Source organism: Varroa jacobsoni, unplaced genomic scaffold (assembly GCF_002532875.2).
Source record: "Varroa jacobsoni isolate VJ856 unplaced genomic scaffold, vjacob_1.0 scaffold_1193, whole genome shotgun sequence".
NCBI lineage: Eukaryota > Metazoa > Arthropoda > Arachnida > Mesostigmata > Varroidae > Varroa > Varroa jacobsoni.
Window position 1 is genome coordinate 119,638 of NW_019214095.1, and position 26,967 is coordinate 146,604.

The window sequence follows — 26,967 nt, forward strand, 5'->3', positions numbered from 1 at the left end:
TTTTCCAATGAAGCCGTCGAGTGTGACGCCCCAGCTCGCGCTCTAAATCAATATCTATAGAACGTGTGTAGGTTTTTGTACTTCGAAAAGTTGCTAAACAGAGTACGTTTGGCTACCGAAAAACACGAAATACTGAATATCATACGACGAAGTAGTCAGTCTTTGTGTAGATCTCACAGTTCTGTAAGATATAGAACAGAAATTTTCTTTTTATTTCCTAGGCAAATAAAAACCCATTCTAACTTCAACATTGCAACTGTACACAGCTTCTATATCGAACGCAATATTTCAGCGATTCACTGTAAAAATATATTGGATTTATGTCACTTCTCAACAATTACACAGTTGCGGAACCATTCCCAGCTGCCCGTAACAAAACAAACAGCCGGTTCGCAGTGCTCGAATCGGTAAAGTCCTTCGGTCGATAATTCTGCAATTTAATAACAGACTTCTGCAGTTTTCTCGGAGAGCACATTCATTTAGAACGAAAAAAAAAATTAGTCAACTGTCCCCATCGCCGGCTCAATCCTGTTGATTTATTATCTAGAACTTTTGGTTGTGGGCTTGGCCTATTCTGAAGCTGCGGAAGCAATTTCATCGAAATAGGTCGACGCGGCAAAATACGCCTTCGGCTAGAAGAGATCGAATTATTAACGAAGTAAATACGGTTTGTGTAAGCATCACTGATGTGAGTATGCGCATTCAAATTCTAGGTGTATTCATCGTTTCGGTGTCATATCGTAGATCGGTACGTGTTTTGTGGAGGCAACAGAAATTTTCTATCGCCCGGGAACAACCCACAGCCGCACGATACACTGAAGCCTAGCAAAAATATTAAATTACGAATTTACGTCGTAACAAGATTTGCGTATTTGGCCATGATATGTCTGACAAATTTGTGGCTATCTGGGAACTCGATTGGCGTCAGTTGGGATTTATGTACGAGCAAATCCCGTAAGCATACGAAAACGAAGCGGGTAAACGTGGTAAGAACCATCTTGGTGCAAGATACGGCAATATTTCCAAATGTTCTACCTCGACGTCACATCACCGGCTTGAGAGACAGCGGTGAACTTCTTCTCTGTCTTTCTACTCGCATTATGTTTGTATCAGCTGCCTTGCCACTTCAGCTTTGTTATCTGTGTTTTACGTAATATGCTTTCATTTAACACGGGAAGATTCCAGACGAGTCGACGTTTCATCCTAATGTGTGCTATCGCAATTGGTAAAAACTGTATGGTAAAAATCGTGTATATTTAATGACCGTGTTTCAAATGAGAGGGAACTATATGTCGCGTACGATATTCAAAAACCGAGCGGTATTCTTTGGATGGCCTGAAGGTTTCAATATCTTTTTTGAAACTATGTGAGTAAATCTTTCTGGGGTTATGATATGAAACAGGCCTGAGTGACCGACCGCTTTGGTTTTGTTTCTGGAGATAGGCAACCGCTGAAACACTATACGATTTAACATCTGAACATTATTAAAGGCCTATTTCCGTGATGCCTCGTATAGTGGACACATGACAATTCGACTTGCAAGTCATCTCTTGCAACAGCAGAAAGAGTTACGATTTAAACGACGGCAGGCTCAATCCTCCTTCTCTACGTATAACTAAACGGCATATTTCTTCTATAAAGTACGATTGCCACTAGAACATATGCGTAACGGGACTTATCTCAGATTGCTGATGCTGTTGCTGGGGCTCAGACAATATTAGTAGGACGCTCATGAGCGTCCAACCAGTCATGTAGACCTTACCTTTTTCAGGCGAATATGACTGGTCCCCCTCCCTCTTCCAATGCAAAACCGCTACCATGATGATAATAAATATAACCATGATGATAGTGGCTACGTTAAGAAGCTATCGTATGCAGTAGTTAACGCGAAGGTGTACGTTTGTTTCTAAAGTGATTTTACACACCTATAGTTACATCGCGAGCGCGATGGTTGCTTTTAGACAATAACAGGTCCTATACATAATCCGAAATTTTCTTCGATAATGCATCACAAATGATACCTATATTGTCCAATCGTTTTCGCCGTAATCGTATTTTCACCACAAACGGCACAGGCTCGCCGCACGTCGACTATTCGCCCACGACCCACGTCCGTAAGGGATCGAGTATAGCTGCTCTCAGCCACACCATTGAAGCGGAAACAGCTATTTTTTTTGTTTACGCTTATAGTACGATGTGGTACTCAGCCCTTAGCTCTCAGTCGGCATCCTACATTGCCCATTATACCGCTTCGCAATTCTCTAATCGAGATCCGAGGTGTCAGACATTGGCGACTGTTTATCTTTCTTACCTACAACTTTCTAATCGTTAAGCGGCTTTTGCTGCCATGCCATGCCAGTGGTACCATTTCGATTGACGATATTCTTGTTGCTGATACGTCTGCAATGACGTTTTGACGCCGAAGAACTAGCTGATAACGCCTTTACCTACAGACAGTACGCAGTTGGTGTAAGTACCTAGTAATAGTTGTAATATGGTGAAAGCGGGAACAGCTTTTCCTTCACGGCCGCAACTATAGCGGTGCCGGTAGCACCAAATGATGGCGGCCGGTTGCGGCCCTTGCGTGAGAAGGCTTCTTTCTAGCGTCATCGAATCGGCGGAACACCACTTCTGTGATCGTCGTTGTTATTGTACCAACGATGTGCTCTTCTACAGGGATTCGGATGTTTCTGCAATTGCCATTGTTAATGCGAGCGACTGGATGGCAGTGGGCCGCTAGCGGCTCCACCGATCGAAGTAAGTGCTCAAGTGTTCGTTTACTTTCGCCTGTTCTGGCCTCTCTTGGTTCATCCCTTCATCTATCCGCAATAGACGCATTCAATTGCGTCGGGTTCGACGGCCGTGCGATTGCCGTGCGTTGAACCTGTGGCCCGGTCTTTTGTTGTAGTTTGCTATTGCTTAAGGGAAGTTGCTACCTTCCTTGCAGCAGAGCTTCCTTGCAGTAGCAGCAGCAGCAGTAGCAGCAGCAGCAGCAGCAGCAGCAGCAGCAGCAGTAGCAGCAGCAGCAGCAGCAGCAGTAGCAGCAGCAGCAGTAGCAGCAGCAGCAGCAGCAGTAGTAGCAGCAGCAGCAGCAGCAGGAATAACGAGATTGTGGAACACGTAAGCAAGATCGCATAACACACACACACACAAACATACAGCAGAGACTGCCAAGTTAGGTAGTACCGGAGCACCGAAGCTCTGAAGCGCCAATGCGAACTCTTCTACTCCGAGGAAGAGCAGAAACCGGGTTTGCGAACCTTAGTCGCTGGTTATTGTTGACTCAATGGAGACGATCCACGACGACGAACCGCCGCTTCTGGTAGGCCTTTTGGCTTACACAAACCCGCATGAAGTAAACGTATTGGCTTACTAAATGACGCACCGGTCTGAGAGGCGGGTAGCATGCCAGTGTCCATCGCGTCGACTCCCAATCGGCTTCGCTCCGTTTCGCCGACAGCCGTAAACTCTCATCACTTCGTCTGTTTTTTTTTTATATGCTTTTGCGTTCATTCATTTTCGGCGGCCCGTGCTTCGTAATGAGTTGCATGTAGCAATTTTCGCTATTGGGAGTGCACGGCTTTCTACGGGGATCACCCTTATATCTGTCAGTTATTGTCAAAGTTAGATGCTTCACTGTGTAACTGCTGTTTTACTCGCTTTTACTTTGCGTGGAATATTGCTGATGACAGAAATTACTGAAAAAGCGGAGCTTTCATATCGATGATGGACAATACGAGCGACAGTTCTCGTATAGTCGATTGCATACTGGTGAATCTTCCGAGGGGCAGAACACAGTGAGCAAGCTGCGTCTACACCTAAACAAAGTAGGCCGTGTCTGGGAAGCTATTGTTAACACCATTGTTCTAATTTTCAATTAGAACTAAGGAGATCCATAATCTCAAAATACGGGAATTTTCGACGTTTTTTTCGTATATTCCAACGAGGCAAAACCATTTCTTCTTTAATTTTGCTTCACGCAATTCAGTTTTCATCCAGATGAATAAAGCACGCCATAAAGTAGGTTGTCTTTAGCAGTCGAAACTTCAGTCTTCCCAAACCTAAGTCATACCTCATGAGCTTTCTTATAAGCCTAGCGCATGTTCTTTTGTGTTTTAAAACGAATTCTACTCAGTGTTACTTACGTTACCGCAATTGCGTTCTACATGCACGTCTTTAGGGGGTAGATAAGCACGTGTGAATCATTTGGCCGCCGTATTGTCGAACGGACGTTCCCACCACGTGGCTGTATGTTTACCTACTTGAGGATACAAAAACAATTATTGATAAATAATCGCCCTCCCGTCTCATTCATCGCAACAATATAACAAGCTTACTTAAGTATGGTGGTAACTGACTACACCTACGCGGGTCAATATCGAACCAATGGGCAACGTTTAGTCACAGCGGTAAGTACAGTGACAAGCTCAAGACGACGTGCAGTGATGACCTATAGTGACTCGAAGTTAACTCACTAGCGGTCTACGTAGCTATCGCGCGCATATTGATATCACCAAGCTTCTATGCAGAAATGCGTGCATTATCTATGCATATACAACGTAACGTACAGGTAAACTGAACGTGCCATGGTGCCACGAATCTGACGGGGTCATTTTAATTCGAAAATTGTTGTAATATGTAAAAACACATGAAAGACACATTTGTAAAGACGCAAATCCGTCAGCTTGATCATGAATCAAAAAAAACGAACCGTATTACGAGCGGTTAAATCTCCCTACAGTACTTAGCTAGTTGTACCGTTGCTGCTATAAGGCGGGGTCTGAAGTAGTGACGTAAAACACGAAAAACCTTTTCTTTTCGTTCTGAAGGGAAACTACCGTCCCACAAACCACATTTCGCCGTCTGCTGCTCTATCCGCCGCTTAGACCACACAGGGCAACATTTGGTCCGCCCTATAATATCTGTAAATATCAGCGATAATCAGCCTTCGGAGGTGCCAAACACATGCAACGTTCCTCTGGACAAGCGAGTTCGATAGTCTACCAGCCGTTTGCAATCATGTCAACTGTGCTCCTCTATAGTCACCATTTTTATTCGAAGCTTCTATTGATGAAACGTTTTGCTAAAGCGAAAAATTAATCATTGATAACACTCCCCGAACAAAACGCAGGTAGTAAGTAATAATGGCGCCAAATGGCGGCTCGGCAGACACGCTATAATAAGCGTCGATACTCTTCAATCATCAACTAGAATACTATTAGTAAATGAAGAGAGGTGTAGAAATTACCTTCTTGGAAACAGAAAACTAATTGAAGAGTGCAACGTTGCGGCTTGCGTGCATCTGTGTCTGTTTGTGCGCGTATTTTGCCAGAAGCAACAAACAAGTCCACTATATATACAGGAGTACATAGAGCGGCCTCAAACCTTCATTCCTGCCTCAACCAGCCTACCATGGCTGTTCTTAACACCATGTGTACCGTATATATCAGCCCAATCGTTTTATAGGTCACTGCACCTCGTGGCCTATCAAACGACTGGGCTGATTGTGGCCTCGTTATCCTAGTGATAAACTAAGCAAATTCATTTAACGATAATTAATTGCGATATTACAATTAAGGGGTCGATAAGTTCTAGTTCCGCTTCTCATACTCATTCAACTCAATTAAGCTGTTGCCGTGCCGCGCATCTTCTGTAACGTCGACGCTTCTCTGTGTAGCAGTCGATACGTAAATAAACGCATTAGAAAATCGCCTTCGAAAAAAAAAAAAAAAAAGAAAAAAAACAGCTAGTTTCCCTTGTGCAACTTCTATGGACAGTAGCAAGCGAAGAACGATATGTGCTAGAACAAAGGATTCCTCCCGCTGTTCCACGTGTCTTCTAATTTTGAATTTCTAGCTTTAAATATTCATTATAAACTGACTAATGAAACACGAAGTGTCCACTGAGCTTCAGTACTTGGATGTGGTTGTATTGATATATCTGTGTGTCCACGAGATTAGAACGCGTCCTTAAGGACCTTCGTGCATTATTAATAGCTGATTCTACCGTACATTAGAAAATTGTATAAAAATACTTTATTACTATTAACGGCAATGCTTCTTCTGTTCATTTCAGCCTAGTGGCTTTCGTCAGTCCCACCGAATCGTATCCCGTGGCACGGGTTTATCTAGGTAATTTTTTTGTAACGTCCTTCCAACTACTTCCCTGTTGACAGCGATCGTGATTTCTTTCCATGCATCTACCGTGACCCATACAGCTGTACGGTGAAATGCTGATACAAAAGACACAGGCTCATCTCATGCAAAACGCGCTAGATCTGTTTCACACAGCGTCAACCAACATGCTATCTATCCGACATTGGTAGCATCGCTTGTAATAGCTCCAATAAGCACCGCAAGAGCAAGCCGGTCGGCTGTTCTCTCCTTCTGTGTTCTCTGTTAAAGGCTTCTTCATTTTCAAAAGGCCGAGCTTTCCCCTTGTGTTGCAGGAGCGCCGATGTCGTTTGCGATCTGATCACTTATGTGGATCGTTGTGTGCCGATGTGTTTCTGTGTGAAGGGAACAGCGTCGGAAATTCGTCCGGTCACTAACCCCCCGACAATGCTCGGTCGTTGAACTATCCGCCGCTTGGCTAAAGTCAAACCCTTTGCCAAGGGATTGCTGGCGCAAGATTCTTTCCTGCCGAGCTGGTTGGTTCCTTTTACCGCACGAGTCGCTCTGCGGGCCTCAACGCGGACCTGCAGCAGAAAAACTGAAGCTATTTTTGGGGCCGAAGGAAAAGGAGGAAGAAGATTGGATCTGAGGGAAAACAACTAACATCAGCGTTTCACGGCTACTGTAGCTACCATAGTTTCACCGACGGCTGGTCAAAACAAGTTCTACTTGTTAGACACACAAACACGCTCACGGATTCTTTTCCGCTATTGCTAGAACCTGGAGCAGCGGTAAAAGCACATAGATGAAATGGAGGCAATCCTGCAACCGCAATAGTGCCGTCGCTGGCTTTCTTCGTCAATCGCATCGCAAATGTCGCCTAGAAAGCTGTGATGTTCGGACTTGTTACATTTGTATAACATCATCAGGACAATGAGCGTCAGAGTAGACCGGACGCAACCAGTAGTGAAGCCAGACGTAAGCAAAGAACAGCAAAACACAAGGTTTTTGTTGTTAATTAGTATTAGCTCGTCCTTCGGCAATATGCGCTAATCTAGCTAAGATAGAGAAAAAATTGAATAGCGGGCAACCTGCAGCAGGAAATTTCGGTGATAGGACCGCTGATAGTACTAGAGACCAGAACTGAAGACGTCAATTAAAGCCATTGAAGCCGGTGGAGAGAATTCAAAACCAGTCATATACAAACAAGCTGCAATATATCCGCCGTAATAAGAATACCATTCTCACATCGAGTCATCACTTACGTGATGATCTTTAGCTTTCGCGGAAAGTTTATTGCGTTTGCCGCTCTCCACAGGCCAGTCCTACATACCTTTACGGAAATACTACAAGGCAGCCTTCAGATGCGCTTGTTCTGTTGCCTCGGGAGAAAAATACAGACAAGGAGCTGATGGTCGAATCTATTGGAGCAATCACTATTTGCGCTTTATTGACACTCTCGGCAGGCGCTCGGGACGCCAAGCGCACCCGTAACTGTCTATTACAGACGGATGGCGTCTGTTACAGAATTATGAAACTGGAAGGCTGAAATGTTACGAGAACACAAGGGAGAACGCAGTCAAGGAGATAGTCACAAGATATGTGCGAACGTAATACTGGAATCGGCGGTTTACAGTTGATGTGAATTAAAAAAAAAAATCCTTCCTTTTTTTTCTTATCTCACTAATGTTGGCGCCTACGAAGCGGATAGCACCTACAAACAAGATCCGCTGTCCGAGAGACCCGATGACCCGGCACGTGCTATTGGGTAAAAATGTCTTTGTACATTACGTAGATGGTGACAGTATGACAAAAAAATTCTACAAAGATTGCTCTGAAAATGCTGGTCATTGTATGGCATATGCGTCCATTTGACGCTATTGACTTGATGCTTAAATTAGACGTAACAGGTAGCTATCGCGTGTCTATTTTCTGCCAGAGGCCGTAGAAGTCCTACTTGAGCTTAGCAGTGTCAAATGGACTCAAGATATTGATTTTGTTTGATGGAAGCTAAGCATGTAGTACCTGAATATTAACGCTAAATATTCAACAAAAAAATTGTTTTGAACACTGCTTCTTCCACTTCGTTTCTAGCGATCAGAAGAGGTCGAATTCTGACCGATTATGTTGTCAGTTAGTCGATATAGCTAGCAACGCTTATGGCACGGGGTTCCTGTTCGTATTGTACAAATCATTTACACTATGGCTGTATGGCATGTGAGAATGATCACTGAACGGAAGTATACTCCTTCCAGAGTATAATAAAATGTCGGTACTTGATATTTTTACTACATTAGTACAATTTATACCTATACTACCTGCTAGGTTAAAAATCAAAGAGTCAAGAACAACCGCAACGGTATCACTTGACATTCATCTATCTAAAAGGTCATGCATCTTGAGAGCAATTTTTGCTTTCTTCATATATATATATATAATTTGTGTGTATAAATTAAACATATGTGCGTCTACACGTCATGCCATGTTCTACTGCTGCTGTTTTAAGTTATATTGTTTCGATCAACACTATCCAGTATCAACATTTGTCCTATTACATTAAGAAGGCCTATTTGCTTTGGCAAGTCTTTCGTCACTTGGTTTCCAGCGCCACCCTTATCAACAACAGCAGCAGCATCAGAGGAACAAACGAATGCTCAAAGTCATGGCGCACTCGCGCCATGATCGCGTAACACGCCACCCCTTGATTACCTATTGATATTTAGCGGTACCTAACTGCTTTGACAATTCTGTTATGACGTCCACCCTAATGATAATGATTATACGGCTCACACAACGTCTGCACACAGCTACACGCGCGGATACGGACACACAATAGGGTTATAAGCGGCACGACGCCCTAGACAGGACGCTGCGGACCGCCTCTGTCTCCCAGTACATTTCTCATCGCGTCGAGCGGCAGCTGGATCCGACGGCGTCTGAACGCCGTTGTTGTCGTTGCCACGGCTGCCGCAGAGTTGCAACTGTGTCATCGTCCGGATTAACCCCGCCTCGCTTCGACACACGAGAAGGCTCTGGACACATTTAACTGCATTGCACTATACCAACGAAGTGACTAGTATTTTAAATACACTTGTAGTTGACTACAATAGTTGGTCACCCCCAGGCCACTAGCGCTGCCAGCACTGTCACCCTTTGTCGCATAGAACGAATATATTTTCTGCTTGAGGCATTTCTCTCAGCCAACAAAAACTTTGTTAAAACGGGGTCTCCTGTACCTCTCCTCTGTACATTGAGTGAGCTTATTGGCGCTTCACTAGAATTCGAAGGAGACCAAGAACCATTCTCGGGCACGGAAATGGATAAAGGGTACAGGCAGTATACCGATGTTAAGGCGAGTTGGCTGGTTCTTTCTGACCATTTCCATTCCCATAAATATAGGATTGAAACTAGAAAACTTTCGTAAGCTTCTGTATCTTCAACAAAAAAAAAAAAAAGACACAGAGGACGGAATGCATAAACCACTCACCTGTAAGCCCTTTTAGTTTAACCACGCTGAAACCCGCAGTACGTAATTGTGAATCTGTGAGTGTAAGGCCCTACCAAAAAAGGAAGGATCTGTCAACGAAGGCTTGCCCTGCTGCCATTGTTCGTCTGTTGAGTCTTTGCCACAGACACATAACTTTAGACATTTTTGTCAAAAACGCAACGCTCACGCCGATTAGAGCTGTCCCAGACCTTTTATCCCAGACCTTTCACTTACTGCTCGCTGTCGTCTAACTGACATACGGACTGTGGATGGCCGCTAAATCAGTGATATACCATGTGGAGGATGTGGTATCACGAGTATCTAACAATACACAAACTATATTCTGGCAACTACTTCACTAAGATAATCAAAGAACAGACAATAACGGCGAGGACAACAAACTCGATGACGATGATGATGATGAGGCGGTCTACACTGAGTCATCCCAATAACTCATAAGTAGACGGTAACTGAAGAGGGGCAGCTAGTACCTTAAACGAAGCTTTCTAAGAATACTGTCGTCATCGTCATTACTGTAATTGTTCTTGTTAAATTAGCCATAGCGATAGTGTAACAGCGCTGCGGCTACGCGGCCTGTGGCCTTTATTGTCCGTGTTGTTGCTGTTGTTGTTGTTGTCTCGTCCCAGATTCCCATATATCATCCGCGGGGGAAGCTTTTCCTAAAATATTGTCTTTCCCTTCCTCCTTTCTCCTGCGCTTTCCACATCCTGGCCTGAGTTACCGGGCCGCCATTTTATGTCCCAACTCCATCATCCTGTATGCGCAAATCGACTATCACTGACACCATAGATGCGCAAAACTCCGCTAATATATCCGAAATGAAAGAACGCTGCGGCGGGCCTGCTGATATTTCTCCTTCGTCGTCCGCTATTTCCGCCATTGCCACTACTTGTGTTATACACTATTACTACTGTTACTCGCGTTGCCGTTCCTGGTGTTTCGCTACTTTCAATAATATAATAGATGGATGGGCCAGACGACGACGGCGCGAAGCAGCTCTGCCAACAGCTGATCACATAGTCACAGTAACCCAGAAGTGGTGCGGACGTTGTTCCACTAGCGGAATAACAAGCGAAACGATGCAGTTCATCGACCGCGGGCTTTGACCGCTGACGCGCGGGATCAACCTTGTGCGCGCACAACCGTCTGGCGTCGTCCGCTGAGCTCATTGTAGACTCGTACTGCGTCGACGGTGACGCTCCGTCATTGCTACGTGTTGCAGGACCCAAAAACCACTTTTCGTTCTACTGTTATTGTACAGCGCCTTGTACAAGCATCGTATGCCGAGAACGACAATTAGAGAAAGACTGTTATTGTTACTAAGGCGTGTGCCACTCTTATTGGCGTAAAATGCGCTGGAACATGCGCTCCGCATGGGAAATATTTCCCACAGGAAGGAGGCTAACGTAGAAAGAGGAACCGAATGAGTAGCCCGTAATCGACAAGGAAAAAGGGGGAACTACGCATGAAATATGTGCGTTCTGTACAAGCGGCAAAGAGGATGTATAGAACATATATATATATATATATATATATATATATATATATATATATAAGAAAGTATAGATACATGTGTACGTACGTAAATAAACACACACACAAGTACACATACTTACAGATGCAAAAAAAATGCAGGAGCTCACAAGGGTGTTAGGAAAAGCTGATTGAATATGAGATGGGGGTACGATGCTGGGGTTTGTATAGCGTCAGAATGGTACTGTTTCAAAGGGGAGTTCGTAGAACTTTAGTCGAGGCCCTGCTGGCTGGCTGCCTGCCTGTCTGCCGGCTGGTGGTAAGCGGTTGACTGGGACCGCCAGTCAACTAAGTTAAGTGAGGATCTTGGTCAGACTAAAATTTAAAACCAGTGCTGCTTTACAACCAGCGTTCTACAGAAAGAGTACGCTACTTACGTAGCTGACACCATATTTGGGCCACTTGTTTACGAATCGTTGATATAATTCAGGTAAAAGTTTAGGTTGGAGTAAGGTAGAGGAGAATTTTAATCATAATAACGGAAATGAATGCTAAATTAGTTTAACACTACGTGAAACTTTAAATGAACTCTTAGTACTATGCTTCATTCCTGTGGTAACTATCAAGCAAGGGAAATTGGTAATGAATAAGAAATAAATCAAAAAGATGGTCCGCTGTAATAATCCCCTCTGTCTTGCAGCTACCCGCGAGGTAAAGGAGAAAACTTAGACATCTTCTGGGATACTGAAACCTAATAAGGCCACGTGGAGAAATTCGAGTTTTTCCATTTCATAGAAAATGAATCGCACCACCCATGCTGGCCATAGACAAAGAGGCCTGTTAAAATAACTTCACCGAGTTATTAAGTTAGATAGGCTTTAGCGAATACATATATACGCATGGATGCTGATAGGTAAAATCCTAAATCAAACTAATTTCCGTAGGTAGCTCATGTGTGCTTATGCGAACACTTATATCAGCAAAAGATTGTACAAGCTTTAGTTAACCCCTTGCCAAGTCAGTAGATAATGCTACTAACGTAATTCAAATTGGGAACACTTCTCCGACATCAGTTTATTGCTAACCTACCCATGTTTCTCTCTTGTGTTTTTTGAAACTTTCACTTCGTCACCTTTGCCGAAAAGTCGTTTCAGCCGCGACTACAGCTTCTATAACGTACATTAGTTTTGGGCAGGTCCACCCTTCCTACCCAAAGTATTCGGAGGCTCGCTGGGTGAATAAATTCTAATAGTATACATATAGTTAGTTGTTCCCTAGTCAATAAAGACTTCTTCGCGCTGTATAACTCTGGTTCGTTGATTTAGTTTCTCCAAACAGTTTATGTCCATTACGAAATAAACACGGACATGCGCATATAGGTTAAGACATTATGCCGTCCGTTTTACTGTCGTCGTGCGCTCCATCGCATCCACCTAACAGCTTCCCCTGCGCGAACTGCGGCTCGCCGTACTGTCTTCTCTGGCCTGTCCTGTCCCAATGCAACCCAGAAATGTCTCCTTTTTGCTTCCGTTGGGTCGACGAACCCTGCTCATCGTTGAATGGCCCCTCCTATTGTAGACTCCGTCAGCTGTATGGCTATTCGTTGTAAGCACGCTATTGCGTCCGCGTAATCGTCGCTGCCGCTATTACTGCAGTGGTGCACCACGAAGCTTCTTCCCTGCTCCCAACAAGCAGTGGTGTTTGTAGCTACGATTTTCCCGCTGCTAAAGGTAGTAGCTAGAGCAAAAGGCGGTCGGTCGTTCGCTCCTCCATCCGTTCGGTCAAGAAGACGGCCGAAAAATATCAGGCCGCACGAAAGAGATGTTACGAGCGTCGCAACGATGACGCAGCTCAGAGAGAAAAGAGCCGGACAGAGACGAGGCTAAAAGGACGAAAAGTTGTAAAAGAGGAAAAAGCCAACAGCGACGACGACGATGATGATGATGATGAAAAACGAGAAGGATACAGGAAAAACTGAAGTTTGACTACAATCAAACGGATAGAAGCCAATACAAGTTGCAGTGGCAGCTGTGGCGGTGATGCTAGCAGCATTTCAACAGCAGCAACACCAGCAGCGATAGCAGAAATAGTAAAAAACGGCCCATACACACACACGAGGAAACAAACGAACGAAAACAGGAACGGGCATCGCTCTAAACAAGTGTTGTCAGTAGCCATTTAGCGGGCACCTCCGTAGCAAGCGTCGATACGCCAGTAGTGAAGCCTATAATAGCGGTCTAACCTACGATATTTACCGCGAATCACAGAATTAAGAGACAAACGGAGCTCGATAGCTGCGCGCAACATAAAGAGTACCAGCGATGGACCGCCGCCGACGACCGCTGATAGTAAACAGAGGCTTCAAGAAGGTGAGAAAGAGCGAATAGCAGAGGGAACGGAGGAGTGCGATAGCAGCAGCAGCAACAGTAGAAAGCGGTGTAGCGTCATGAAGGAAGACGATAACAAGAGCAGAGATAGAGAAAACGAAAAACATGTAAAGTGAGCGAGCAGTAGTACTCCATGGTGGCAGAAATATAGAAACAACGCACCGTCTGCACGAAGCTTCTGAACCTTCTGGTGTCCGTGCCGCTTGGTTCTATGTGGACGCGACGACTCATTGTGGCCATGCAGTAACGATACTCCTAAGGTGCTAATTGTAGCGGTCGCCGATCGTGTCAACCCCGCAAGTCGCACTACCCCTGCTCCCTTTGTTGGGTCTCTTGTTGCCTTTCCAAGGGTAAGGGTGCCCATAGCTGTTGAACTGTGGCGACGTAAATGACAGCCGCGGCAAGAGAGCGGGTCGCAATGGTCAGGCCGCAAGCGAAAGTCGTTTGTGGTTCTGTTGTTGCTTAAACGATGAAGTGGCCGATGAGGACAACGACTCCGGAGCTGTGGGGCATCGCCGTGGCGTCTGTAATGATAGCAACAGAAGCAGCGACTTCGGAGCTAACAGTGCTTCGAGGGGTGAAGCGCAAGCCGGAAGCCAAAAAAATGTTTTCATCCGCCCGACAATATTTACATCGATTACGCTATTGGGGCAATTTTATGCTCATCATGGACGCGGCGTGATGGCAGCTGACGCCATTTAACCTTTGAAGTAAATGTACCTTAAGATTATGTTGTGACAACTGCGGTATATCGAGACTATTAATTGTTTGTGAATTCGTTCCGCCTCAACTATCTAGATGATTCTTAAGTTATAACTTCAAACTCGTCGACTGTGATTGACCTAATATTTGAAAGTTTTGGTTACTTAGAATATGAAAAATAGAAAATAAACAGATTTATGCACAATATGCTTAAACTGCATCAGGTATAGGCAGATAATAAGCTTGAATCTATAAATAATTAAGAGTTTTCAAAAAATCGAACGGTCATGAGGTGGTGGGCTAAGCAATCATTTTTAGCGTAAAATCAAATCTATTCGGCCGCGCAAGTTATACTATATACTCTATAATATATATATAATACTGTATATAATAAAAGATCCTTGTGATGGCGCATTGGTAACGAGTACACTTTCCGTAGACACGCTTTGTTTAGTGCTGAAAGAGAGGCTAGCTATGTAAAGTAATGCCTAAAACAGGTATTGGACGTAGAGGTCGAAACATTCATCTTGAAATCCCATCTACAGTGGCTCATTATTATGTGCAGACATTTACAGAAACACGGACGCTCTTCATAGTTATAGGTGCCACCTTTTTGTTTCCAAACCATGGACCAGTCACTCGTCCGTTCAACTTATTCAAGTGGCTTGATACTAAAAAATTACTAGTTTTCTTATTGCATACACTTTCCGAACCTTAAACAGTCTCTTCTGGATCTCTTCGAACACTATTCTCTATACACCTGTACCGCTGTTGCTATTTTTATTATTATTTTTGTTACTGCTATTATTGTAGATACGTCTAAGTTCAGCATTGGTCATCTGGCGCCGATCCTCGGTTAGTTTGCCAATTGATTTCCTCAACTTGTTTCTCTTGAACCTTGCGTTCGTCTTACTGCTACCGCTAATTCCGCTGGCCGCCGCTCCGACGGCCCACGCTGGCTCCAACAACAACAACTGTGTGGCGTAGCGTGGAACTGAAGCGTAAGTAAAGGAAAGAGGAAGCCATGATCCCTGGCATCATGATCAGTGACATACATTCGCCGCTAGGGGCCGCTGCCGGTTCTGCTACCACCGACATTCAGTTTAAATTAGTAGCAGTAGACGGAACAGAAACACAAAACTAACGACAACAGCTGCAATGGCAGCGATATGGTCCACAAAACAACAGAAGACACACAACAGGGAAAAGCGAACGCTTTGTAAAGCGTGCGGCGGCTGGCAGTAGATCCGTGCCACCCCCGAGCCGGGTGATGCGAAATCCTCATTTTCAACCAACAGTAGAAAGCTTCCGCAAACTATTGAATATTCAGTGCATTTCAATTATCTATAACCGTTTATCTGTTAGGTCCCTTCTAAACGGCTATCGAAAACTTAATGATTTGTCTCTATCGGCCTGGCGTCACATAATCGGGCACACTAAAATTCGCAGCGATTCAATCAGCAGTAGCTTGCACGGATATTTCCCGTTCGTCAAGTCAATTCGCTATATCCTCTTAGAACAATGGGTTCTAGCCCCGAACAGGGCCCCGAACTTTGGTCAGCGGACTCATCATTTAGCAACCGAAAATTGCTAAACTCGAACGAGTGCTTTATACTGTTGGGGTTTGCAGCCCCACTGCCAGCGGTACGCCCAGCAATACATAACTAATAATGGTTAGATTAAAGTAAAAAATATGACGAATATATCTATTCGTATATTTACAGACCGTTCTGAGAATATGGCTATGATAACTCGCACGGAAGAAGTAACGGTATAGTACCGATGGAGCCCGATTCCCGACTGAAAAATTCGCTCTTCCTCTGCGCGCGTGTTTCGAAGCAGCGCTATGTGTTAAGATGTCCGTCGAGAATTGTTTCTACGCTAGCACTCTTCCAATACACAATAACGCACGTAAAATGGTAGACAGTGCTTTATGGTACCGCTTTCAAGCAGGAACTAGAATTATATTCAGGGTGGTCGAGCTGAGAGCCTAGAAATCAGTAGTCCGGCACGCTAGCCGCTGTCCCAGTGCTAAAATGCATGTGATACCGGATAGTGTTTCCTTATCGTTTGCCTACCGTATATACGGCGGTATTCAGACCTCAAGCCAGTCCTGGATGTATTTCTACGTCAGCGTATATCTATAAGGGCAATCTTGACTTTGTATGTTATGGCTTCCCGATTATCGACTGGCGCGATGCCGTTGACTGCCATTGATAGTCGTTGTCGGAACCAGAACACAGTGACAACAGAAAATATGGAAAAACTTAGTTTCAGCACCTCGCAGTAATCGATGCCTTGTTGAGTGCAATCGGCCGTAGTCGTATTCATCTGCGTGGATGTCTACCGGTGTTGGGGTTCCTGAAACCTTTCCAACGCTGTTCATCCGCTTGTACGGGTCTCATTTATCACCTGAAATAGAACTGTCTAACATTGCGAGCTCTTAATTTGCTGCCGTAGCTAACAACGGCTTTTCTATTTGATTCCGGGTCTCGTATCTGCAATCACACCTCCGATAGGTTATTTGCAGTCTTCGAGCGAACTGCATGAACTGATAAAACGAACCTCTTGCATTATACCTATGCAAACCGAACACTGTGATCCTATGAGTCTTCCTCGAGGAGTTTCATATATTACGGAAGAAATTATTAAACGTGTTTTCATTTGAACAAGCTATACATTACACATTTTAAAGTTTTCTAGCCGTATTTTGGCGACGATAGTCGTTACGTTTTGTCACGAAATCGTTTAAGGCATCAGCACTTTTAGACGCGACTCGTGAACTCATAAATTCAGTAATCGTTCGGGTGAGGTTTAGGTTGAAGCTGTGTCTAAACCCGTTCGAAATTAAGCCTAACGATAGAAAATCTAAACCCCCGGCGACTTATAGCCCTACAGTACCGAACTTTACATTTCACAGCAATGTCTGGTCTGCATTTAAACTCGTTTAAAAAAAATCATTATTAATTGACCTCCTGGGCAATCTTTGAGCATATCATTTCTACTATTACATTAAGAAAATCATCTAACATTTAAATCGTGACTAACAAAATAGACAGCTTTCATCGTGAAGGAGAAAAAAAAAATAGATCCAACCGCCAGAACCGTTACAGCAGGGATAAGAAGATTTCTAGGACGCCCTGCTGCATGAGGTTATTCAACGGTTATCGAAAAAAACCAAGCGAGATTTACTACTGTCCCTGCTTCTAGAAAAGACTAGGCGATTCATAAACATTATTAGAGTACATACAATGTATTAGTAAATTGAATCAATGAACGTTCATGCTTCGAATAAACTTCGTCGTCCTCAATGCCTTCAAATATGGAACGTTATAACAAGACTCTCTGTAGGGTTCTAAATTATATCATGGATACATGCGAATTAGCTAACTAAGGACTCAGCCAACTACTATTAATAGACTTATTAGCATTACAAAAAGCCATTTGATTGCTATTGCTCAAATTGCGTAATTGGGAAAAAAGTCAATGGTCTTAAAGGAGCTTCATGAGGTGACAAGTTGTCTGTACATAGGCGACAGACCAGACTGGTTATGTATCGAAGCCTTTGTTGACCTATTTTATACATCTATGCTCAACTGATGTTAACGGTCGATGCGATATACGATACAGTTATCGGCAGCGTAAAAGGAACAGGACGCTATAACGTGAGGACACAATGAAACATAAATACGTATTCGACTTCATCCCGTATTTGTCGTACTGACGAAAACGGGGCGGGAATCGCTAACACAAGTCGTTACATTACAAGCCTTAGGCTGTAATCAGCTTTGTGCTTGTAGCTCGTCTGCCCGCTAGACATTTCTACCTGTGGCAGGAACTCTTTAGTAGTAAACAGGCTATTCTATTCGTAACAGCATAACAACATTGTGTGAGTTGCTTCTAATTTTTCGAAGAAATTACGATGTGCCACTGTAGATCGTAATCACCCCCGTAACGTAAACGTAACAACATTCGTATGGGCGGATTGAGAAAAAACGCATTGACACTTGTATATAAACAATGTGTGTCAGTATCTCTCTTTGGTAGAATTTACGCATTCGTTTCATGGGGCTTATCTGTTACACAAACCCCGGACATGTTCGATGAAACTAGCATCGATATACACATTGAGTCTACCAAACAAACGTACACACGATAGCTAGGTAATGTACCTGAGAACGATTATGAGGAATAGGTGTGTACGTTATTAATAGAAAGTGCAAACTTTAATAAAAAAAAAAGCCATGATAAACATAAATTCGTCGTTTAAGTCAGGGGACCAATCTACCAATTTCTTTCTGCTAGACGCCTCCCGAGTCAAGAACGTGCGCAATAGGTCAACATTTACTTGCAATGATTGTAAGCCCATCAATGTTGCGTGTGTGTAGAGTCGTCAGTAACGTTATTTAACGCAGCGCCACTGTCCCGGAACGCAATGTATTTGCGTGACCCAATGCCAATCAAGAATGTTGCACCGATGTTTTTAAGTTCGCTATCTAGCTTACGCTATAATCACGTAGTTAGTTGTTTAAGTTACTTTTCTTACTTAGACTACTTACCGTTTTGATATTGTTGCCTTCAGCGACAGACGTATGCCTAGCTATGATCGTGGTTGTAATCTTAAGTAATCTTAAGTGTCCATATATCTTAAGTAAACCATCTTGAAAATTAGCCTTCACGTGTTTTCACTTCAGAGAGTTAGTGGAGAGTAAAAGCTTGTCACTCGCGTAACGATAAGGTTGACGCCTGAAAAGGCTTCGGATGGACATGCTGCACCCCGCGTGTGCTCTAGCATGCAGATAAAATATGATCTTATTGATTAATTCAATTGAGGTCTATACATTCGGCTAGCCATGGACGGCCATCTTTTTCTCTGCTCAAACACCCTATCCTTCTACATATATATATATAGTAATAAGTGTGCAGGTGTGTTATATTCATTTTTGCTGAGTTCACTGACTGTTTTTACTATCCTTCCAGCTTAGTGCTCCCCTCTTCCTCAAGCGGCATTGGCTTTGTTTTTACTTTTACATTCGTTGCGTATTTAAGTGCTCGTTGTTATAGCGTCGCATATGCCGTCTTCTATTCGGTTTTGCTGTATGCGCCGAAGGGATCGACGCCCCCTAAACGGCCCTGGGGTTTGATGCAGTCAACGCAACGCTTGCTTCTTCTGCTTCTTGTTTCCTGCCATAACCGCTGGAGTCCATGCTCTTCGTTAAGGACGCCCACAACATACTGACAGTCGGTAAGCGAAGCTCTCAGGTGAGCTGAAACTCATAACAATAGGTAGATCTCGCGAGCTTTCATGCCAGCCTTGCTGTTTCAACTGTTGTTGTTGTCGTTCTGAAGGTTCAAAGTACCCCTTCGCTTTACTTCATTCCCCACCTATCCAACTGAAGTGTGTAGTAAAACTGCGGTTTCACCCTATCAATGTTTCGCTTTCCTCGTCTGTCTAGAGTTTAGATCTTTCCACACGTTCCTATTGCATCGTATAGCTAGCAAAATCGCAGGTATACTGACGGAACCGAATCGCTGTTGTTGTCTCGTTGGTTAGCTACAGAAAGCTACTTACTGCTAATGCTGTTGTTGCTGCCGCTGCAGCAGGAGGGGTTCCGTAATGTAGCTGGTTGCAGTGCTTATACCGCCACCGTGCTGAGGATGGCGTGTTCTAGAAATGACTACAAGGGTCCGCCGTCAACGATTTCACCGATCTGGAAACGCGATTCACGAGAGTTTAACGTCCTCGCGATACGCGCGAAGACCGCATCCGATGTTGACGCTGTTGTTCACGCTGGGCTTCTGTTCGCCTGTTGGGCTCCGCAGCCACGTAGCGATGGCAGATGTCTTCCATTTACTATTATCGTTGATATAGCGAGTAGTTGAGTGGGTTCTGTTGGGTGGATTTTCTGCATTGTGACTGATTCTACGTGAGTGTGCGTTGTGTCCGCGTGTATGTCCATGTCAGTGACGTCTTTCGCCGGTACTGGCTAGAAGCTGCGGTTCGTCTTTATCGCCGACAACGGCCCGTCTCATAGGCCGTCTCGAGTCAGTCCTTCATCAAGCATCTGTCATTTTTTCTCTGCGTCTACCGTCGTTGTTACTGCTGCTGCTGCTGCTGCTGCTGCTGTTAGAACTAGGGTCATCGATGTCATCGTCATGGCTATCAAATGCTCTTGTGTCAACTGGTCGCTTTGATCAATGAAATGGTGTTGGATTTTTGTGATGATTGTTATCGCGGATGGTATAGCAAGTTGAGCCTCAAGTTCGAAGCTTAGTAAATCTAATAAAAAGCACGACCCTGTGATTGTAGTAGACTGTAGTAGGACGCAATGTACAATGCAATACGTCACAATGGCACCGATAAGCATTTGTAAGAAAAAAAAAAATAGATACATAAATGTAATGATGAAACATCTGTTGAAACCTAATGAAGAGGACGTTTTTCTTCAAATAAAAATCACTGCTTCGACAAGTGAAAGTTCGACTCCGTTCCACATAATCGTATAGTATTTCACTGAACAATCATTATACTAGGACCCACAGTGCACGTACGCAGGTGGCATAGCGTAACTTTTACGTTATAGAACTACTGAAGTATATTTAGGTATGTTCTCTCAAGGAAATCCGCTTATGGAGAGTTCAGTCTCTATTAGTAGACATCTATAATACGAGCCCTGCCAATCCAACAGCGAGAATACTCGATGAGTCCTTACGTAGTATTCCGTTTAACTCAAGGGCTCACATGTTTCTTTTTGTTTCATTTACTGAATTAATCTTCTGAGTTGAGCTTTTATTTAATTTTTTATCAGATTTTCTTTTCGACTAGAATATGATCAATAAAATTTTCTATAATAAGCAGAAAATGCGACGCGTCACAGTGATGCTACCATTTACACCATTCATATATCTACCAAATTCAAATAATAAAAAAAGCACAAACATTATCTTACTTATCTCGTACGGATTAAGAAAGCAGTTGCTACAGATGTAACATAAATGTTGCGTTGTAAAACTGGTTTCCTACTGATCGGCGTCATCAGCTCAGCATCTTCCTAAAGCTGGCGCATCCCTGGCCATCGAACTGGTACTTCATCTAAAGCCATTATAATGCAATCCGTCATGTTGCTGATCCGTCTGGAATAAGCTGTTGTTGTATCGGACGATCAGACCTTTTGACGTCGTAATCCATTCAGCTAAAATCAGGTTCGAACAATGTGTATTATACGAGACGAATGTTCATATGATACTTTCTATAATTGATTAAATCAATAATATCAGGACGCGCAGGAGTATCTGGTAGCGTTTACGTTAACCTGAGGAAATTATCACAAATATTGTGTAAATCAATCGCAATACAATCGTATAACTGTGCGTGTCAGACTGACGCGTCCGCTGGACGTGGTAACTTAAGCTGCACCTAAAAAGTCTCCTTGGGTATACTACACTACGGAACCACGTACCACAAACCTTTATATCTCTGTGGCTTACAAAGGCCGCAAATTTCTACGCAGTTCGTCGTACGCTGCTGCTAGCTTAAATGTGTGTCTCTAGGCCGCCTTGCTAGCGACGCAGGCCGGGTGCATAAATTCAGCGAGGAAACTACCAATGAACCCTAGGCTACCAATAAACCTCGACCCATTTTTTTTTTTTAATGAAATCTAGATAAAACGCTGTCGTAGTTCGGACCCAACAACAGCTCGCCAAACATCTAATAGCTCTATCCAGAGACATCAACGTCGAGCTATGAACCACAGAACAATGCCACCGGAAACGGCTCGGCTGGTAAGATTCGGGGTGGGAGGAGTCGTAAGAAGAGCAGCATTAACGTGAACGGCCGCTGCTCCAGTCTACTCACCGCCGTCTGCCATATTTGGAGATTCTGTCGATGCCATCGATCTGTTTCATGTGCTGCTGCCACTCATACAGCTCGATGAGCGTTTCGGGTTGGTCTTCTTGATCATTGTAAGGTCTTCCGTCATCAGAAGTAGATCGCAGGAGAAGGTCCGGCTTAGCCCGTTTCTCGACGCCTAAAAACAGGCGGAAAAGCGGCCAGATGGCCAGCAAAACCATTTAGACCAATTTCCATTACGAAAAGTGATTCTCTCGCAGATCTTATTAGCATAGGGCAAGTTGGCTTGCACGCTAGATAAGTCTGGATGAATGTTCACTGTTTAATGCTGGCCCAAAGCAGTTTTACGCCATGACAGTACGTGCAGCTTTCGCTCAATGGTGCTCCCGCGCCTGCGCCTGCGCCTGCGCCTGCGCCTGCGCCTGCGCTTCTATCCTATCCTACATATTTCCGTGTGTGAACGGTCAATCAATATATAACTTACGGCTATTTTATCGATACGAACGTGATTATAATGAAACTAGCAGGCCATATGGTACAAAGGTAAGTGTTGTTGTTGGTGCTACAACACCCTACTGCTGCTGGAGGAGTATTACGAGAAAAACAAAGACGCCATTCAAAACAACTGTGTCTATGAATGTCGTCAGTCACTAAGCAATCTGCTTATTTTACAGAGAGAAAAGACCGCTTTGTTCTCCACTTGTAGGTATCCTTCGTGCGCGATTCCCCTTTAGCGTCAATAATTAACTTCACGCAGTCTGTGTTTTTCTACGAGTTACTAACAATGGCCGAATTGAGTGTTTCGTTATTGCACAGTTGATGATACTACGACGCGTGTTGCCGTTGTTGTTAAGTTAAAAGTTTTTCGACGGGTTGATTAAGAATACCGGGAGATCTCAACATGTGTTGCTGGTCTTTGGCGGACTCGTAACCTCATTATACAATTTCTCTCGTAGGCGGCGTAGGGCAAACTGAATTCTCCATATCCGTTATGAGCGCTCGATATACTGCGTTCGAGATTACTGTAAACCCATGTTAGACACGACTGAACGGCTATTTGTTTTTCCCGAGAATTCGATCCGATTAACTTCTATCAGGCCAATTGGTTTCCACGGCGTACGTTATACAGCAAATAATGATCTGTCAGACGTTCGATACCTGGTACGTATCTAGGTACGTCGACAATTATAGTGTTCAATATCATTTTTACCGGCAGCAAAAAAAAAAAACAGTAACTGAAATGAAATCAACAACGGCCAGTGACATTATGATGAATAGTAAATAAATATACAATCAATAACCGTTTGCGTACATTAACGTTGAGTGAGGTTGACGCGGATAGCACCTTTTACTCGTTGTTTTCTCCTATCTAATTTTCCGTCTCGTTTCTGTTACCACTTGCTCCTGCCACATTTATATATACACTGACTTCTTGCATCTGCACAATGTCCATGTTGTTTTTTTTATGACAGGTGTTTGTACTTCTAGTTCGGCCCTCATTATCAGCTGACGCACCAGATACGTACTGTAGTTATTCTGTTGTAATAACTTACGTTATACACATCAAGCTATCATTCCCACACAATATATTTGCATCGGCGACGTTATCGCCATCTGCTGCAAAAATGGCCAACCATTGCTTAGCCAGTTATATTGTCTATACACGTGTCGTTTCGTTGAAGTCTTGCGCAGCGTCGGTCCTGCCATATTTTAGTTCGAGGTTAGTTTTTCCAAATAGCTACTACCTATCTGTTCGTCGAACCGTTGGTCGGAGAGGCGATCGGCGGAGATCTATTTTGTTAATGATTGTTGTTTCCTTTCTACCGCTCGACCACGGCTCGTAGACTAGTCGTCTATGATAATTGACTTTGCATCGTTCCATGTATGTTCTCACCATTCTCTAGTGAAAAAAGTACCCGCGAATGGGGCCAGATCGAGATCACAGGTGGCTAAAGACGAAAATGCTTACCTATACTTGTTTGACCGTTTACTATTTTCTATAATTTGCCGCCCTAATAGTCTCCGTACTTTTACTTGCGGGTGCACCTTCACAGCATGTATTATATACTTTTTTTTATGACGACAGCGTGAACTCGGAAGCTTTCACTGCATTTAATACTAATAGTAGTAATATAGAGCTGGCGACAACACTTTCAAAAGCACTGCTGTCAACCGTACCAACCTGAGGCCCCCTTTTTGTTGTGTAGCTGCGTGGTTACGATTTGAAGGTCAAGCATCTCTTCTACATAAACTCCTCCATGAACGTGTCTACCGTTAGGGTAGAACCGATTCGATTTCTTTACGTATAGCTCCGCCGGTAGCAGACAACCAATCTGGCCGCGTATCGTTGAAATGAGTATGCGCTAGCTATATCCAGTTACGCTTGTTATAATCATCACTACGCATACTTTCGACTGGAAACCTCTTTTCTGCTGCCGAAACTTCTGTCGCCATCTGTAGTTACACACAAAAACAACCTCTTTTGCTGTCCCTCTCTTTCTATGTCTCCCCTGTGTGTGCGTGTCTGTGAAAAAAAAACACTGGCACTCTCATAATCTGCAGTGTTCTGGTCGGTCGGTCGGTCAGTCGCTCGCTCGCTCACTCGTGATGATCACTGTTGTTACCCTTTGTCTCCCTCAGGTACGACGACTGCAGTTAAAAGGCTGAACGGCGGCTGACCAGATGTGCGATCGGAAGAGTCTAATCTTTTTCGTCCGAGACGTGGTGGATACGCCGCAGAGATGCAGTGTTCGCCCATTTGCAGTGGAAAACACAGTTGGCTACCGTTACAGCGAATAGTGATGAAGGGGCGCCAAGGGTTGCAGCGGCGTCGTGTCACCAGATAAACACTGGATGATGAAATTTTCAATTCGACCGAGAGATCGAGCAATCTGAACGCAGCGAACGTTGACGTAAATTGACGACGTTAGTTAGCTTTCAAGAGTTAGGCGCTTGCAGCAGCGACTCGGCCGAGATAGCCGCAATAACACGACGACAATAACAGCAGCAGTCACAATCGAGGTTTATAAGACTAACTGGGGAGGGGGGTGACAACAAACAACGACCTGATTACGTGTGATGATCAACAGTGACCTGTCCGGCTAGACCAACGACACATTTAGTTTACCCGTTCTTGGCACGCAGCGGCGATTCACCCGCTATTGACGTTTATGCTGGACGGTCCCAGGAGACCCAACCTTTTTTCAAGGAGAACAGACGTTCGGTGACGGCGTCCGAGCCATGCCACCCACGTTTTCGTTGATCCTTGATCAGATCTTGCTCCGATTGTTATCTGCGTCCGAGTTGTCATCAGCGTCACATGCCTGGTATTACTTAATGGAATGGTGACGGCAATGAAGGCGTCCTATGGTCAACGTGAATGGTTTCAAATGATTCTTGCTGTATTCTGCACTTCGTGCGCAGCGGCTTTCTCGTTGTCGGGGTGGAACCAATGGTTGGAAGACAGTTGGCGGAGAAATTCACACGAGATAAAAGAAGTGTAGGAACAGCTAAAGAAAGAGACTCAAGACCTACATAGAATAGCTGGTTTCTGTGATTCACTGTCACCAAAAACAGAGCCGATTGGCGTCGTCATCGGTTGAACACTGCAATAGTAGGATCTGTAGAGTTACACCCGCGTCTATCAAATTTGGTGGAAGCAAAAGCAACAATTTAATGGGCTCACCGTGACTGATGACCCCGGGGTGAACTGTTGCGTTACTGATTCAGACGAAAAGTCTACGTAGAGTGCTGTGGTTAAGTTCCGAGGGTGTGGCGATGGTTGGCGCAGTATAGGTTCAGAAGGTTGCCAAAAGGTGGAAATCTGATTCAGATGAAAGGATTTTCGTAGTTATTTGTTGTAGTTAAACGAAATTCATTCTGAGGCAAACTTGTAATTTCCTATAATAGAAACTATTGCTTTATACCCATTTGTCAATGGTAATGCCATTATTCAGATTTTCTTCAATTTTTCTTCGACTGGACAAAATATCAATGATTCTTAAATTTCCGATAGAAATATCGGTTCCGTAATTCTTCGTTAGACAGTCAGTTAGTACTTCTAATGAGTATTATATTAGTGACAAAAAATTTCATATATAACTTGAAGTCCAGTTACCGATAAAATTTTATGGTTTAAGGTATGATCAGTTTTTAGGCATGTTTAACCCATATGTAAGAATGGCTTAATTTTAGTAGACCGCTCTTTGCGGTAATTTACTATATCCATCACTGCCCTCGCTGCAGGCAACAATTGTTAATGTTCTTACTGTGATGAGAATGTATCAATGGCAACATGACCTTGAGGTAGTGTTCATCTTCTTTATGTGACCTTACTCCATCGCCTCCTACCTTTCCCGATAAAACGGCCGATAGCGTTTTCTGTGAGACTTTCTCTCTTGTTGGTACCCAGTAACCGAGTGCGCGGTGCGAGTGTTCGCCCGCTATCGGCTCCATCGGTCCGGTCGTTGACGTCAAATTGGCAGCACTCCGACGTCGGAAGAAGACACCCAAACTGTTACTGTTTGTGTTGCTCGAACTTACGCGCGATAACAAAGGGCAGCAGACCCACAGAAGACACAGATTCAATGGATCGACGTTGTCATAGAAGCACTTAGGAGGCGCCACTTACCAGGTGATGAGTAAATGATGACGCAGCCGGGACGCGGTCAATGACCGATAGTTGACTGGATACCGTTATGCCGAGCGGTTGGTGTGCCATCATCGTCGGTGCCACTATTGCAGCCGCGCGACACCGAGCCCAGGATAGAGGCACTGATATAAAGTCGCGTCTGTCCAGCGTTCGCCTTCAGCCGGCCTCAAGTATTGGTTGTTAGAAGGTGGTCGGATGGTCAGCTCAAGCTTGACGTCCATGTAGATATAGGCACATACAGCCTCTACATGTTGTGTGTAATACACAACCATTCTGCTGAGTGC

General features: G+C 44.1%; 1 protein-coding gene across 4 annotated transcripts; it reads right to left on the minus strand.

The window, feature by feature from the left end:
- Window positions 1–20,928: 20,928 nt before the first annotated feature.
- LOC111267490 (uncharacterized) lies at window positions 20,929–24,722 on the minus strand. Of its 4 annotated transcripts, none has more exons than XR_002684656.2 (3): window positions 24,002–24,184; window positions 22,039–22,210; window positions 20,929–21,376 (listed from the first exon to the last, which is right to left on the minus strand). XR_002684656.2 is itself a non-coding variant. In XM_022845767.2 (3 exons), the coding sequence occupies exons 1-3, from the start codon at window positions 24,267–24,269 to the stop codon at window positions 21,236–21,238; spliced, it is 309 nt and encodes a 102-aa protein (XP_022701502.1). In that variant the 5' UTR covers window positions 24,270–24,722; the 3' UTR covers window positions 20,929–21,235. The 4 variants fall into 4 exon arrangements, 3 of the variants coding, with proteins under 3 accessions (XP_022701502.1, XP_022701504.1, XP_022701503.1); XM_022845767.2 differs by lacking the exon at window positions 24,002–24,184 and adding an exon at window positions 24,215–24,722 and having other exon boundaries at window positions 20,929–21,317; XM_022845769.2 differs by lacking the exon at window positions 24,002–24,184 and adding an exon at window positions 24,215–24,713.
- Between the last annotated feature and the right edge of the window lie 2,245 nt (window positions 24,723–26,967).